This window comes from Phalacrocorax carbo, chromosome 18 (genome assembly GCF_963921805.1).
Source record: "Phalacrocorax carbo chromosome 18, bPhaCar2.1, whole genome shotgun sequence".
Lineage (NCBI taxonomy): Eukaryota > Metazoa > Chordata > Aves > Suliformes > Phalacrocoracidae > Phalacrocorax > Phalacrocorax carbo.
Genome location: NC_087530.1, coordinates 10413826 through 10426947, shown reverse-complemented (window position 1 = coordinate 10426947; position 13122 = coordinate 10413826). Strand labels below are relative to the sequence as shown.

General features: G+C 57.8%; 1 protein-coding gene across 2 annotated transcripts in view; it reads left to right on the top strand.

Moving 5' to 3' along the window:
* Nucleotides 1-13122, top strand: part of LOC135316232 (collagen alpha-1(I) chain-like) — a 98277-nt gene that overhangs the window by 82562 nt on the left and 2593 nt on the right. Inside the window, exons 31-63 of one of the 2 annotated variants that reach the window (XM_064468955.1) lie at nt 62-115; nt 367-411; nt 1109-1162; nt 1884-1937; nt 2147-2200; nt 2454-2507; nt 2866-2919; nt 3107-3151; nt 3470-3514; nt 3865-3972; nt 4287-4340; nt 4626-4679; nt 4895-4948; nt 5244-5351; nt 5793-5846; nt 6155-6262; nt 6589-6642; nt 6768-6821; nt 7081-7134; nt 7559-7612; nt 8333-8440; nt 8627-8680; nt 8829-8882; nt 9176-9229; nt 9709-9762; nt 9951-10004; nt 10309-10362; nt 11066-11119; nt 12232-12285; nt 12365-12418; nt 12570-12623; nt 12745-12762; nt 12917-12970. In XM_064468955.1, the coding sequence (XP_064325025.1) occupies nt 62-115; nt 367-411; nt 1109-1162; nt 1884-1937; nt 2147-2200; nt 2454-2507; nt 2866-2919; nt 3107-3151; nt 3470-3514; nt 3865-3972; nt 4287-4340; nt 4626-4679; nt 4895-4948; nt 5244-5351; nt 5793-5846; nt 6155-6262; nt 6589-6642; nt 6768-6821; nt 7081-7134; nt 7559-7612; nt 8333-8440; nt 8627-8680; nt 8829-8882; nt 9176-9229; nt 9709-9762; nt 9951-10004; nt 10309-10362; nt 11066-11119; nt 12232-12285; nt 12365-12418; nt 12570-12623; nt 12745-12762; nt 12917-12970 (1935 nt within the window). The remainder of the gene's footprint in view (nt 1-61; nt 116-366; nt 412-1108; nt 1163-1883; nt 1938-2146; nt 2201-2453; nt 2508-2865; nt 2920-3106; nt 3152-3469; nt 3515-3864; nt 3973-4286; nt 4341-4625; nt 4680-4894; nt 4949-5243; nt 5352-5792; nt 5847-6154; nt 6263-6588; nt 6643-6767; nt 6822-7080; nt 7135-7558; nt 7613-8332; nt 8441-8626; nt 8681-8828; nt 8883-9175; nt 9230-9708; nt 9763-9950; nt 10005-10308; nt 10363-11065; nt 11120-12231; nt 12286-12364; nt 12419-12569; nt 12624-12744; nt 12763-12916; nt 12971-13122) is intronic. The other variant, XM_064468956.1, reaches the window with a different exon arrangement.

Genomic DNA, 13122 nt, shown 5'->3' with positions numbered 1-13122 from the left:
CCCTTGATGGGGGCACCCTGCCACCAGACTCTGCTTTTCTAAGACAAAACTTTCCTTCCAGGGCTCGCGGGGCATCCCGGGAGCAGAAGGCGCAGAAGGAAAGCCTGGTACACAGGTTCCCATCCTACACTCTGTACTTGACTGCGGGTGAGGGCTGGGGTGGTGGGTTGTATCGAAAGGAGAACCTGAGCCCGACGGGGGGGGGACTTCCCAACCCCGCCATCTCCATGGCCATGCTGGTCAAGACCCTGACACCATGTTGGACCTCACCACAATGTGCATCACCTGGCTCTGGGTTGGCGTGGTGGGAATGGGAGATGCTGCCTCTGCCTCCCCATCCTCATCATCACCTGCCTTGTCCTGCAGGGTCCCCCAGGGACCGTGGGCATCCCAGGCCAGAGGGGACCACCAGTAAGTAGAGCTGCATGGCTGTCTGATTTCAATTCTTCTTCCCCTCTGCTCAGCTCTCCCCCCTTGGGGATGTGCCCCAAAAGCATGTCCATGGGAGGGGGTGCAGCTGGTGGGTGGCCCTGAGGGAGTGAGAGGAGCTGGAGGGCACTCCTCTGGGTGCGGCTGCAGGCAGAGACCTGCTCAGAATCACACGGAAGGGTGAAGGAGAGGGAACTGGGCAGTGCTATTGCAAAATGGTTTCTACCCAAAACAGGTCCAGCAGCAAGACCTGGGCTGGCAGCAAGTTTTCCCTTCTGCGGGATTACTGATTTGTTTATCTTTGCTCTGAAATGAAAAAGATAACAAGATCTGGCGCTTTCCTCAAAACAAAATATGAAAAAAATGTTCGGCTCTGCATCAGAGGGGCACCTCTGAGTTTGCTGTTAGCATAGCGCAGTGCTCTATAGATGCACATGTGGGCGTTGTGTGCATGTATACACAAAACCACTGTGCCTCAACCACGAGAAACCACAGAGCTGGTTTGAAGTGGGAAGCACCAGCGCTGTCTTAGACAGGCTGAGCCATTCACCTGTGCCTGGCACCGGGCGCCGCACTCTGCGTTGGGTCGGTCTTGGACCACGCGCTGCCAGGGGAGAGACTCTCCATCCCTCCTACTTCTGCCTTCCCTCCATCGCTCATCTTCTGCCTTTTCCTCCAGGGTTTTGCCGGCTTGCAGGGGGGGCGTGGACACACAGGACCTCCTGGATCAATAGTAAGGAGAAAAAAATATTCCTTCTGCATGAACTTTACATTTTCTTAGGTAGGAAGTCAGCAGGACTGGTGCCACTGGTGGGGGATATGGGACCTTCCCAATTTGGGAACCAGCAGGGGATCAGGGCTTCTGTAGGACCTGATCTTCATTTCTTGTTAAAAGAAAAAAGCCTCAGTGGCAGAAATAGCTGGGGCTGGGGAAGAGCAGAATAATTTCTCCAGGGAATCAGCCTGTCCAAGGGATTTTGTAGCTTCCCCAAGGATAGCAGGGTCTCTGTGGTGTACCCCTCACACCTGGGTGGCTGAATAGCAGTGTGGTCCTGGGCCCTGGCAGGGGATTGAAGCATTCGCTCCAGCCCAGGTGGAAACAGGTGGTACAGGTTCAGGGAAGATAGTCCCATGTCCTTGCCCACTGGGATGGAGACACAGAGCACCTCCTGCAGCTGGAAGAGCTCCTCCCTGAGAGCCTGCTCTCAGCTGGGCTTGGTTGTGACCCTGAGAACAACTATCATCACCTTCCCCAGTGACAACCCTGCTGGAGATCCAGCCAGCTGGTGTACAGGAACCATCAGGATGGGTCACAGTGGCAGAACTTGTCCCCAGCCATCTGGTTTGGACCAGGTGATGCCAGTCCCTGACCACAGAGGCAGCAGTGGTGGCTCAGTGGGGCTTGTCTCAACTCAGCCTTTTGACTGACACCTCCTTCCCAAATATTTCTGAAGGGCTCTGTGGGAAAACCTGGACCTGACGGAGACCCAGGTCCCCTGGGCCCAAAGGTGAGAGCTGGGGCTTGGGGGGACCATGAGCATGCTGAGGGGGGCTGGTCGGAGCAGTGATGGTGGTGAACAGCCCTGAGAGGCTCTTGGCTGCCATGGGAACACCTAGGGGGTAACCCATGGGTTCAGATGCGGACACCAAGGATGGGAAGACGCTTGCCCGCATCCCAGGAGCAGAGGTTCGTTAATGCCCTCAACTTGTCTTGCAGGGGCTGCCTGGGAAACCTGGCTTGGAGGGGCCGCAAGGACCTGTCGGCACCTATGTAAGTGATAGACCTGCCTGCGGAGAGGGGCACGGTGCTGCCTGCCTGCCCGCAGGCAGCGGCTGGGCTGGGGGGAGGCTTGCTGGAGCAGTACTGCCTCCATCCAGGCACTCACCCTCCTGCCAGGGCTCCTGCTGTGCCCCAGGGTCCTGCATTTCCCTGGGCAAGAGCTCAGCCTCAGCAGCCGCCTTCTCCCCAAACCCTGGAAATTCCGGGTGGCCCCAGCTCCCTCGTAATGCCATGCTCTCTCCAGGGCTACCCGGGATCTGCCGGCGACCGCGGGAGGCCAGGACACAGGGGTGACAAGGTAGGGCTGGGAAATCCAGCACAGCAGTGAGGGGATGCACTGAGGTGGGAATCCAGGCTTCAGAAACATTTTGGGTTGGGCTGTTGAACACAATGGGTGGGTTTGGGTGATGTCCACGACAGTCTCGATCAGCCATGCCAGGGAGGTTGCAGGGGTGGCAGGACGGGGACAGCTGGAGCGGACTAGTGATTCTCCAGTATTTCGTCTGCCCAAACTCCTGTGGCTTGTTATAAGATGCCAGGAAGCTGGGTGGCTGTTGTTTTGGGTTGGCTTGGTTGGGGTTTTTTTTTTTTTCCCTTAAGAGGTTACTGCATTAAAACCATACAGGGGAAAGGAAATATTTCCTGCCTCCTAACAGGGAGAAATGGGAGCCCAAGGCCCACCGGGATTTCCAGGAAAAGCTGGTCCCAAGGTGAGTGCTGTTTGCTGCCACCCTGGGCAGCTCCAGCCCCCCTGGAGAAGCACTGAGCAAGTCACCTTTGCTGGGCTGGGTATGGGAAAATGGGAAATCTTTGCCACCAGCATTAAGGGGCTGAAGTGGGGAGAGGGGAGCAGTCAGGGGCATAGCTCAGAGCTCTGATGGCACTCTCCTCCCCCAGGCTCTGCCAGGTCCCCCCGGTCCACGAGGTGCTCCCGGATCCCAGGTGGGACGCGCTGTGCTCCCCGTGCCTGGCTTGCTCTGCTCCCTCTGCTGCGGTCCCCTGTGGATGTGCAATACTCTGCAATATATACCGTGTGCTACCTATGGATCTGGGATCCTTAGCATGGATCCCAGACCCCTTTGTGGGAGCAGGCAGGACCCTGATCCCACCTGTTGCTGGCTGGGTTTTTTCCTGATGCTGCACAGACACCACTGAGGTGGCCCGGGCACATGGGGATTTTCTGAGTGAAGCCTCACCCTGCTCGGGGTCCCCTGTGCCTCCTTGCCATGACCACACTGCTGAGCATCCTTTTTGTTTCAGGGCAGAGTGGGAGACCCGGGTCCTCGAGGGCTTCCAGGGCTGCCTGTAAGTGGGAGAGCTGTAGCTTGCAGAGATGCTGAAGTTGGGTGATGTCCGATGGGATGAAAGAGAGGTGCCCACTCTGGAGGCAGCTTTGTCCCCGGGTTGGTCATGGGGCAGAGAATGACCCAAGCCCTGCATGGGCAGCCGGGAGGTGGCAAGCTGGGTATGGGGACAGCAGTGTCCTTCTGTACCCGCAGTGATGAGGCACTGGGACCCACCAGGCAGGGGTGGTACCTTGCAGACCCTGTGGTGGCCCAACCAATTCTGGCACAGAGTTCCTGCCAGCGTTGCCCTACCTGGAGCTGTGCCCCATGCTGCATTTTGGAGTGCCTAAGTGGCCTTTGGCCTTGCAGGGTGTTCCCGGCATGCGGGGGCTGGACGGTGTCCCTGGGAAGCCTGGCTCGGCAGGAGAAATGGGGGCTCCTGGAGCGGCTGGTGCTGCTGGCCCACCTGGGTACCTGGTGAGTGCAGATGTGGCTCCTTCAGTTGATGCACAGCACAACCTCCTGCCTCAGCCATTTGCCCTCTACTGGTAGGACCTGGTGCAGCAATTTTGCTGGTGCAACACTTTTAAGAGAGGTCCCAAAGGCACCTGCAGGAAGAGAAGGAAAATGGAAGCTGGAGCAAGGAGCTTGAGAAGCCACGAGTGGTTTCTCTGCCCATGGGGACGTGGTGTGCTGGGGCCACCCAGCCCCTGCCACCCACACCTGGGAGCTGCGAAGACCTCCTGAGGTAATGCATTGCCTTGCAGCTGATATGGACTGTTTGTTTTCAGGGACGGGAAGGTCCAAACGGACCTGAAGGGTCTCCGGGGATGAGAGGAGAGAAGGTAAGGACAGAGAAGACGAGTCTTTACCTGCCCAGGCAGGGAGAGCCATGGGGTCGCACTGCTTGCCCAAAGCGGGGCTTTCCTCCCCTGGGCTGCAGGTGCAAGCACGCCTCCCGGTTTGGCCACTGGCTTTGCCCAGTGGGATGGGGATTTACATGTCTGATGCAAGGTGGGAGAAGAGCCTTGCAAGCCCTCCTGCAGGAGCCAGGGCAGCGGGCTGTGCAGAGGACCTGTGTGGAGGACCACCACGGCTGCCTGTCCTAATGTCTGTGTGTCCTCTGGCAGGGTGACGTGGGAGATCCTGGGGAAGCCGGCGTCAGCGGGCTGGATGGCGAGCAGGTGCGTCCACTGGGGAACCCTGTCCTTCCCTCGGCTGGGGCTGCTCCAGCCTGCCTCCTCCTGCGTGCCTTCTCCGGGGATGGGAAGGGAGGTGGTTGTTGATCCTTAACTAATCCAGAAGGTTAAAGCTGTGTCCAAGTTAGCTGAGCCGAAGGCTTTGAGTGATGTGGTGTAAACGAGCGGTACTAGGGCTGGGCTGTGTGTTTCCTTCCCAGGGACCACCAGGACCACCGGGAGCAGAGGGTCAGCCGGGGCTCAAAGGCAAGCAGGTTGGTTCCCGCTGGAGGCAATAGCACTGGCAGTGCTGGGCTCGCCTGGCCCTGTTGCTGCAGGGGCAGGCAGACTCCTAAATCCACATGGGGCTTTTTGAAATCCCCCCCTCTGTCATCCTCGTGCCTGGGGATTTCTGTTGCTGGGTGTGGTACGGCCAGATACCCTCAAAGCTTTGGTGCCTGGTACCAGAAAAACTGGCGCTGCTCTATGGTGAGAAATGACGGCGGGCAGAGCCAGGGTCAGCTGGAAAAGTCATCCAAGAATAACCCTGGTCATCTTTGTCCTGTCCAGGGAGAGGCAGGAACCTGCGGAGCTCCAGGCATCAGAGGGGGGCCCGGGGAGCCAGGGGACGATGGGCCAGAGGGACCGCCGGGGAGGCCCGGGGAGCACGGAAAGGAGGTATGCGTGGTGGCTGGCACCTCGGTGGTCACTGCTGCCCGCCGGCGTCCTCTGCCTGCGGAGGGGGGTGGGGATGGGAAAGGTGTGCCACCCACTGCCCTGGCTCTGAACAACTGCCCGCGCTATGGCTTCCCCACGGACCAGCTGAGGTGCCCCGTGGGAGGAGGGGGATGGTGCTTTGGGGTGCCCTAGCTGGCGGAGCTGTTGCTTGGCTGTGCTCCATGGTTTGTTCTCACTCACCTTTGGGCTAGCGTGGATCATGGCTGGGGGTGACCTCCTGGCACAGGCAAGGCTGCAGCTCCATCTCTTACCCAGCACCAAAATCCCAGCCAGAGGAGGGTGGAGAAGCCCATGGAAGTCAGAGCTCAGCTTTTAACCCCGAGTGGGATGGGTCTGGGGAGCAGCCACTGCATCTGATGCCAATATTTTCCCTCTGGGCAGGGTGACACTGGTTATACTGGAGACTCGGGTGAGCCAGGATCGCAGGGACAGAAGGTGAGGAGCACCTCTAACTCTGTCCCTTCTTGCAGCACCTCAGGGACACCCATAGCCTGCTCAGCCTCCAGTGTTCAGTTTGGCATGGTGGGCACAGGAGCAGGCCAGGGGTGTCCCCCATGGCTGAGGACCATTGGAGATCCGGGGCTGAGACCTGGCATCAGCACCTCTCCTGGGCACCCTAGGGTGAACTCCTGACTATGGCACCCAGTGAGAGGGTGAAACACATCATCTCCGTGCAGAAGCTCATTTAAGTGCTATCCCTTTTTCCTTTCTCCGGTGACACCTCTGTCTCCATCCCTGAGCAGGGTGATGCTGGCCCGAGGGGCCTTCCTGGAGTGCCTGGCCCAGGAGCTGCTACAGGGGAAATTGGAGAAAAAGGCCATAAAGGAGAGAAGGGCCAAGAAGGTTGGCTGGCAAGTACAGAAGGGGGCTGCCTCAGCCCATTGGGCTCCCAGTGTCCCTGCAGGCTGGCGGTTAGGGTGCTGGGTGCTGAGGAGGGGGGCTCACCCCTGGCAGGGAACCTTTGGCTCCAAGAGCCACATAAAATACTAGGAATTGGCAAATCTCCATAATAAGGGAGTTTTGTGTCTCATGACTCCAAAATTCAGTCTTATTGGCACAAAAGGACAGTTTGGACTTGCCGGGCAGTCTGGGTTAATGCTGCCTCTGGCCAAACTCCAGCCCCCTGCGCCTTGGCCAGGCTGGGACCCTGCTGAGCACATCTCCCTCTGTGTCCCAGGGCCAGGTCGGTGTCACGGGGGCTGCGGGACCTGCTGGAGCCAGAGGACGGTTTGTAAGTCAGATCATGTCCCTCCTTCTGTTTTGGGTGGTCATGGACCTGGCAGGGGAACATGTGTGTGACTGGGAGCACTGGGCAGGGTTGAATCATTAGGGCTCCTTTGCTTGTGCCCTGAACAGGGTGGGACAGGCCTCCGAGGTCCTCCTGGGCTTGACGGTCCCGAGGGAGTGAAGGTATGGTGGGGTGATGGCTCCAACCCTTCAACTCTGGATGAAATGCCCTTCTCTGGCCTCTTGCCAAGCTCTGCTTTCTGCCTCTGGCTGATAGGGGACGTGGTGGGGCTGGCTTTGGTGGAGGAGCTGGGTCAGACTTGGGCAGGCTGATGATCTGGGACCTGCATGGGACACTCCCTGCCTTGTTGCTTGAGATACAAAGTCAACAAGGCAAGGAAGGGGTTTTCCAGGGACAGAAATGTTTCCCCTTCTTCCCCAGGGAGATCCAGGGCCACGAGGCATGGATGGACCCGCTGGTGCTGCAGGATTAGAGGTACTGATGCCAGGGATTTTGTAGAGCTGGGAGCTGCCAAAGGCTTCCGTAGTGCTTCACCATTTCCACTACAAACCAAAGCCAAAAGATTTATTGCCCCTTAACTGCCCAGGTGAGGGGGCTCAGCAGTGAGGAGGGGTTTTTAATGCCTCACATCTTGGCACTGACTCCCAAAAGGTACTTGCATGCCCCTACCCCCAAAATCAGACCATTTCAGTCTGGAACCAGGGGATGCCTTGTGGAAGACCCATTCCTGCTGTTGACTCATGTTCACTCCCACGTGGTGCCCGGGTGCTGCCTGGGCATGTGCCTTGGCCAGAGGAACGTGGTACGAGGGAGAGGATGCTTAAAATACCTGCAAAGGGCCTGAGCACAAAGCACATGGTGGTGATGGGCTTATTTTAAATCCCAAACATGGCCACAGGGACTCACTGGAGATGATGGAGTCAAGGGAGATGGAGGCAAGCCCGGTCCAGTGGTGAGTACTGTCTCTGCCCCTGCAAAACTTCCCTGGGGAAGAGATTTGGTGGCAACTTGTGATACAGCAGCAGGGGCTGGGGCTGTGTGTCACCCAGTGGGTGGCCACAAAGCGAGCTCTGCCAGCCCGAGTGCTGGGCTGTGTCTCCCGGGTCCTGCCCTGCCAATGGCTTTGTAACTGAGTCATTGTTTCCTTGGTTTCCCTAGAGCCAAAGCTCTATAAAGGCATTTTAATAGAGCTATTAAAAACAGTGCAGAAGTGCTGCGGCTGTTGTGCAATTAACGCTTGGCTGCCAGAGTCTGCCTGGGGTACCTCCAGGGCATTTGGTTCCCCCTCCTCTGCTTTTGAACCTGCAGGTGTCCTGTCCTCAGGAGCACTTGTGCTACCCTGAGATGCGTTTTATGGTCGTGGTCCTGGCATGCACAGAGCCACAGATATGTTACTGATGCCCTGCACTTGGCTGCGGGGTAAATCCCATTTGCATCCCAGTTTTCCCATGTTGCAGTGCCGCTCTGCCCAGGCAAGACATGTCCTTCACTCAGGGGATTGCTTTTGCCAGGAGAGGTCAGGATGCGGGATAAACTCTGGGCGGATTTGCAAAGCAGACAGCGAGAGCGCTCGCTCCGTGTGGTTGAAGTAGTAGAAGGGCGGCTGCTCGGACCCTGCTCCAGATGGGGCTGGGCTGGGGTGTAACCGGTGCCCCATCTGTGTGCACTGCAGGGCGCAGCGGGGGCCCAGGGGCCAGCAGGTGCCCCTGGGCTATGGGGCTACGCCGGCCAGAAAGGATCCAGAGGAGCGGTGGGTGCCAAGGGAGAGCCAGGCCGGCAGGTAACTCCTCCTCCTGCCGCAGGGACGGGCAAATCCCCGGCACAGCTCCGCACTGGAGGTCCCTGGGGGAACAACCCCAGTCCAGACCCCAGGGCAAGGCAGCTGGCTTTGTACTTGCCCTCCTGCCTTCCCCCAAATAATCCAGATCTGATGCCAGCCTCGTGTTTTGTCCCCAAATAAACCCAGGGTCGTCTTGGGCCGCCGGGCAAAGCTGGAGCCATGGGGCTGAGCGGCACCAAGGTGAGTGGGCTCCTCTGCTGCCCCTTCTCCACCTCTGGCTTTTCTCACAGCCCAGGTCTGTGCCCTTCTGACAGCCTGCCTGGGATTTGGGTGAATAACCCTGGAGTGTATTTTTCAGAATTGGGTTGACTTTTGTTTTCCTTCCTAGGGCCTGGCAGGTGCGAAAGGGGAGCCGGGCCAGCCGGGAAAACTGGGGCAAACGGTGAGGAGTGGGATGGAGCCATACTGGTTCTCCCTGGCGCAGGCAGTGGGATGCTGGGATCTCCCAGCTGCAGCAAGGTCCCACATGGGCAGCATCTCCTGCTCCCACTGAAACACCCCCACAGCCTTGTTCTCCCCAGAATGGTCTGGAGAGGGGCAAAGACCTCAAATGCTGACTTCAGCTTGGAGCATTCTCCTGTGCATGCTGTGACGAGAGCAGGGAGGGAGGCTGGGAGGGGACATCCCTGGCACAGCATCCTTATGGAGGGGTTTTCTTCTCCTTTGGGATTTTAGGGGCCTCCAGGACAAGCCGGTCCTAAAGGGCGGAAAGGTCGCAAAGGAGAAAAGGTACCTACGAAATCCTCCTCTGCGGGTGGCACCCAAGGGGGACCAGCCACTGGGCATGGGGTGGCCGAGCCTGAGCTGGTCAACCCCAGTGTGGTCCATGGAGAGAAAGCAGGGGGAATTGCCCCACGGGGGCCTGCTTCTCCCCACTGTAAGGTGACTGCACATTGGTGCCTGGCAAACAGAGCCATTAGATGCCCTTGGGCTGCCTGGGCTGGTTTTTGGGTGAGGGGCTGGCAGGTCTCCCCAGCTCAGCCCCACCAGCCCCACAGGGCTGCCCCCATCCTGGGTCAGGCGCCCTTGAGCAGGGACAGGGGACCTCCCTTTCACTGGTGAGCTCCGGCCTTGGTGTCCGACTCCAGGGCCCCACAGCACCTGATAAGTTGTGTCCCCATCTCCACGCAGGCAGCAGCACCTTTTCCCCAGTCCCAGTCTGGGATGTGGCTGCTGGTGACTCAGTCTCCCCTCTCTTCTTCCCCCAGGGCGATGTGGGGAGTGAAGGGGAAGAAGGGGTCGCCGGAGAAACTGGCAGACGGGTAAATGGCACCATTGTCCCTACGGAGGGTGGCAGGAGGCACGGGGCTGATGCTCGGAGCCTGCAGAGGTCTTGCGGAGAGTGGGGGCTCAGCATCCCTGGGTGGGCAGCGAGGGGGGTGCAAGGCGGCCAGCTTAGTGCCTTTAACAGGCTTGAATTGCTTGTGAGTCTTTAATCTGTTGTTCCCAGGGCAAGCAAGGCAAGGTGGGCCACCGGCCACCAAGAGGCCCCCGGGGACCAAAGGTAGGTCAGCTTTGCCCTGCCGGGGTGAGGGCTGCTTTAGCACCCTGGCACCTCAGGGCACTCCCAAGGCGGGGGTGGGGGGGGGTGCTCCCACCTGCCCGAGCTTGTGGCATAGAAAGGAGACGCCAATATAGGGGCATTACATAGCTGGAGGGTTCTATGTCCCCAGCCCAAGGAGCGGGGGCCTCCCACATCCCCAGCCCCTGTGGGCTGCTTTCCCCGCAAGAGGCACTGGGGCATCGCTCCTGCCTTGCTCTCACACAGCTGTGCCCACCACCCAGGGTCTCCCGCTTTTGCATTTCAGGGCTGCCCAGGTGACGAGGGGCCAGAAGGACCCCAGGGCCCCCAAGGACCCTACGTGAGTATTAGCATGGAGGTTTCAGGGTGCTGGTACTCCCTATTTGGCCCCCGCATTTGGCTCCCTATTTGGCACTGTGCAACCCAGCTCTGCAGACAACCGAAGCAGAGACCCATTTAAAACAAGTGCAGTTTCTAGGTGTTTCATCCATCATTCATCCATCTCATCTTGCCTTCTCCCAAATTAGCACCCCAGCAGTGCGTGTGCAGTCAGGCAAATCACATATTTTCCAATATGTTGTTACAGAGGCCAAATTCTTCCCTTCCAGTTAAGTGACTGATGCCTGGCAGTGCTGAGCGCTTGCAGAAGAGGACTGTCCCCATGTTCCCAGAGAACTGCCATGGCTGGAGGGACCGGCTGCACTGCGGCAGCCAGCATGGCTTAAAAAAAATTGCAATTTTTTTTTTTTTAATTACTGGAAACTGTTTTTTCTCTATTTAAAATATAAATCCCAGCCTTGGAAACTTCATAAAACAAAGCTGGGATGTTCTGAGCCACATTTTTAACAGTGTTTGCTGTGAGGGATCCTCCCAAAAGCAAAAATCAAAGATTTGATGAGAAATTGCTCAAAGTTTCTAAAACTGCCTGAAATTCTCAGAATCCTTGTGGCAGCCTAGGCTGTGGCAAGGTCCCTCCTTGCCAGGGAGCTGACGGGAGCTGCTCAGCCTCAAGGTGATATGGTGCTGCACTCGTTCTCCCGTAGGGCATCCCAGGGCTAAAGGGCATGAAAGGAGACCCTGGACCGAAAGGGCACAAGGTAGGTGACATGCACCGGGCACTTGAGCCCTGGGCACAGCGGGAATTCCAGGCACAGGCTGGCATTTAATTTGCTGGATGCAATAACTTATTCCCCTTTTCTTGAACCCTGATCACTGCAGCATCCTTCGCTGGGGCTGACCACTCTGTCCCCAGGTGCTGGGAGGTGGGACCTTTAGACTTCCTCCAAAACCAGGTCCTTTTCCAGCCTCTCCATCCTCCTGGAGCTGCAAACAGCAGCATGTACGGTCTTTTAATCCCCTGCTCTCAGCATTGTTGCTGACGCAGCAGAGGCATATACCTCCTCTGTGCTGTTACTGATAAGCTGATGGATCCAACCTTGGCCTGAGAAGCCAAGCACGTCCTCACAGTGCAATCCGTCAGCCGCAAGGCTGTAAATAAGAGTGACAAGCAGTCCCTGGCGGCGGGTAGTTGCTCACATCCTTCAGGAAAATTAAACCCTGGTAATAAATAAAGCTTTAAATTTATTGCAAGCTAAATGAGTAATGGCAGAAGCTAAAGTCCAGAGCGTTTAGCAAGGCCAGAGCCTGGGAGAGCAGACGGAGGGGAGGCTGCAGGCAGCTGCTCTGTTCGGGTTTCTTCCCCTGATCCACCAGATTTCAGCACACAAGGAATTCTCTTTATTTTTTTTTTTGAAGTGTTTCCTGGGAACTGCCGAGGTTTTCTTGAATGTTCTTTTTGTCTGGGATAAAATACTTTCAGTTTCACTTTTGCAGCTGAGCAGGGGAGGCAGACGCTCCATCCCGCCTTCTCCTTCCCCAGCACTACCAGTACAGTAATTCTACCAAATCAAAAGGGCTTTTTTCCAGAAATTTTGCAGCCAGATGTAACTGGGAATTTCCTATTTCCAGCCATTTGCTGGAGGCCAGGAGATGTTTGCCCTGGGGAAATGTCCCCATGCAGGTATCTCCTGCCAGGGTCAGACAGCAAGCAAAACCTCCATTGCCTACCTGATGAAATACCGCTGATGGAATAACTAGAGCAGGTTTCCCTATGCCCACCCCCCAGGGCAGAGCCCCCCACCCAGGCAAGCGTCCCACAGAAGTCTCTACCCTCCTGTTTACCACCAAAGCTCTCCTGACTCTCTCCTAGGGTGAACCGGGCACCACAGGTGACCTGGGCCAGCAAGGGGATGATGGCTTTAAGGTGCGTGAAGGTTTTTGCTCTTGTCCTCCCTCCCTTTGGTCCCTTGTCACCCTGTGTGACACTCTGCCACATCTCCTAGGGCAAGCCAGGACCCCATGGAGTCCCTGGGAGGCCAGGACCAAAGGGACAGCAGGTAATGGGAACAGGAGGAAAAATGAATAATTCACTCCAATACTCATCTCAGTTCCATGCAAAATCCACCTGGGGAGGGGCTGGGTTATAGAAGGACATAGGGCTGGGGGATGCCCTATGCAGTTCCCTGACCTCCTCTGGTGTCTTTGCAGGGAAACACTGGGCCCCCTGGCCCACGGGGACACCCCGGCTTCCCCGGGATGCCGGTGAGTCCTTCACCCTCCCGGCACATTTGGGGTTCGCTCCATGTCCTGCTGGAGTTATCCTGGGCTGGGGCTTTGATCCTGCCTGCCTCCCTCTTAGCCTGGTCTTGTCCTTCTCTTCCAGGGCTTGTCTGGACCCAAAGTAAGTAGAGGGGAGTGCCTGGAGCCAGGCTCAGCCCTGCTGCAGGGCACCCTCCCCTCCTGCCTGGGGTGCAGGGTGACCCTGTGGGGCACCCCAGGGTGCTGCTTGGCACGGCAGCATCTCGTCGCCTCACTTTTCTTCCCTCCTTCGGCAGGGGCTGAAAGGCTTCCCAGGGCTGCCAGGACCCAGGGGCACACCGGGCCTGCCGGTAAGCAGAGCTGCTAATGTCCCTCGTGCCAAAATTTGGGTCTCTTACTCCCCCAAATTTTGCAGTGAGGTCCCACCATGCAGATGGCTGGCCACTGGTGCTGTTGGAGGAGCTGCGAGCGTGGCGGGGGGCTCGTGGGCAGCAGCCAGCAT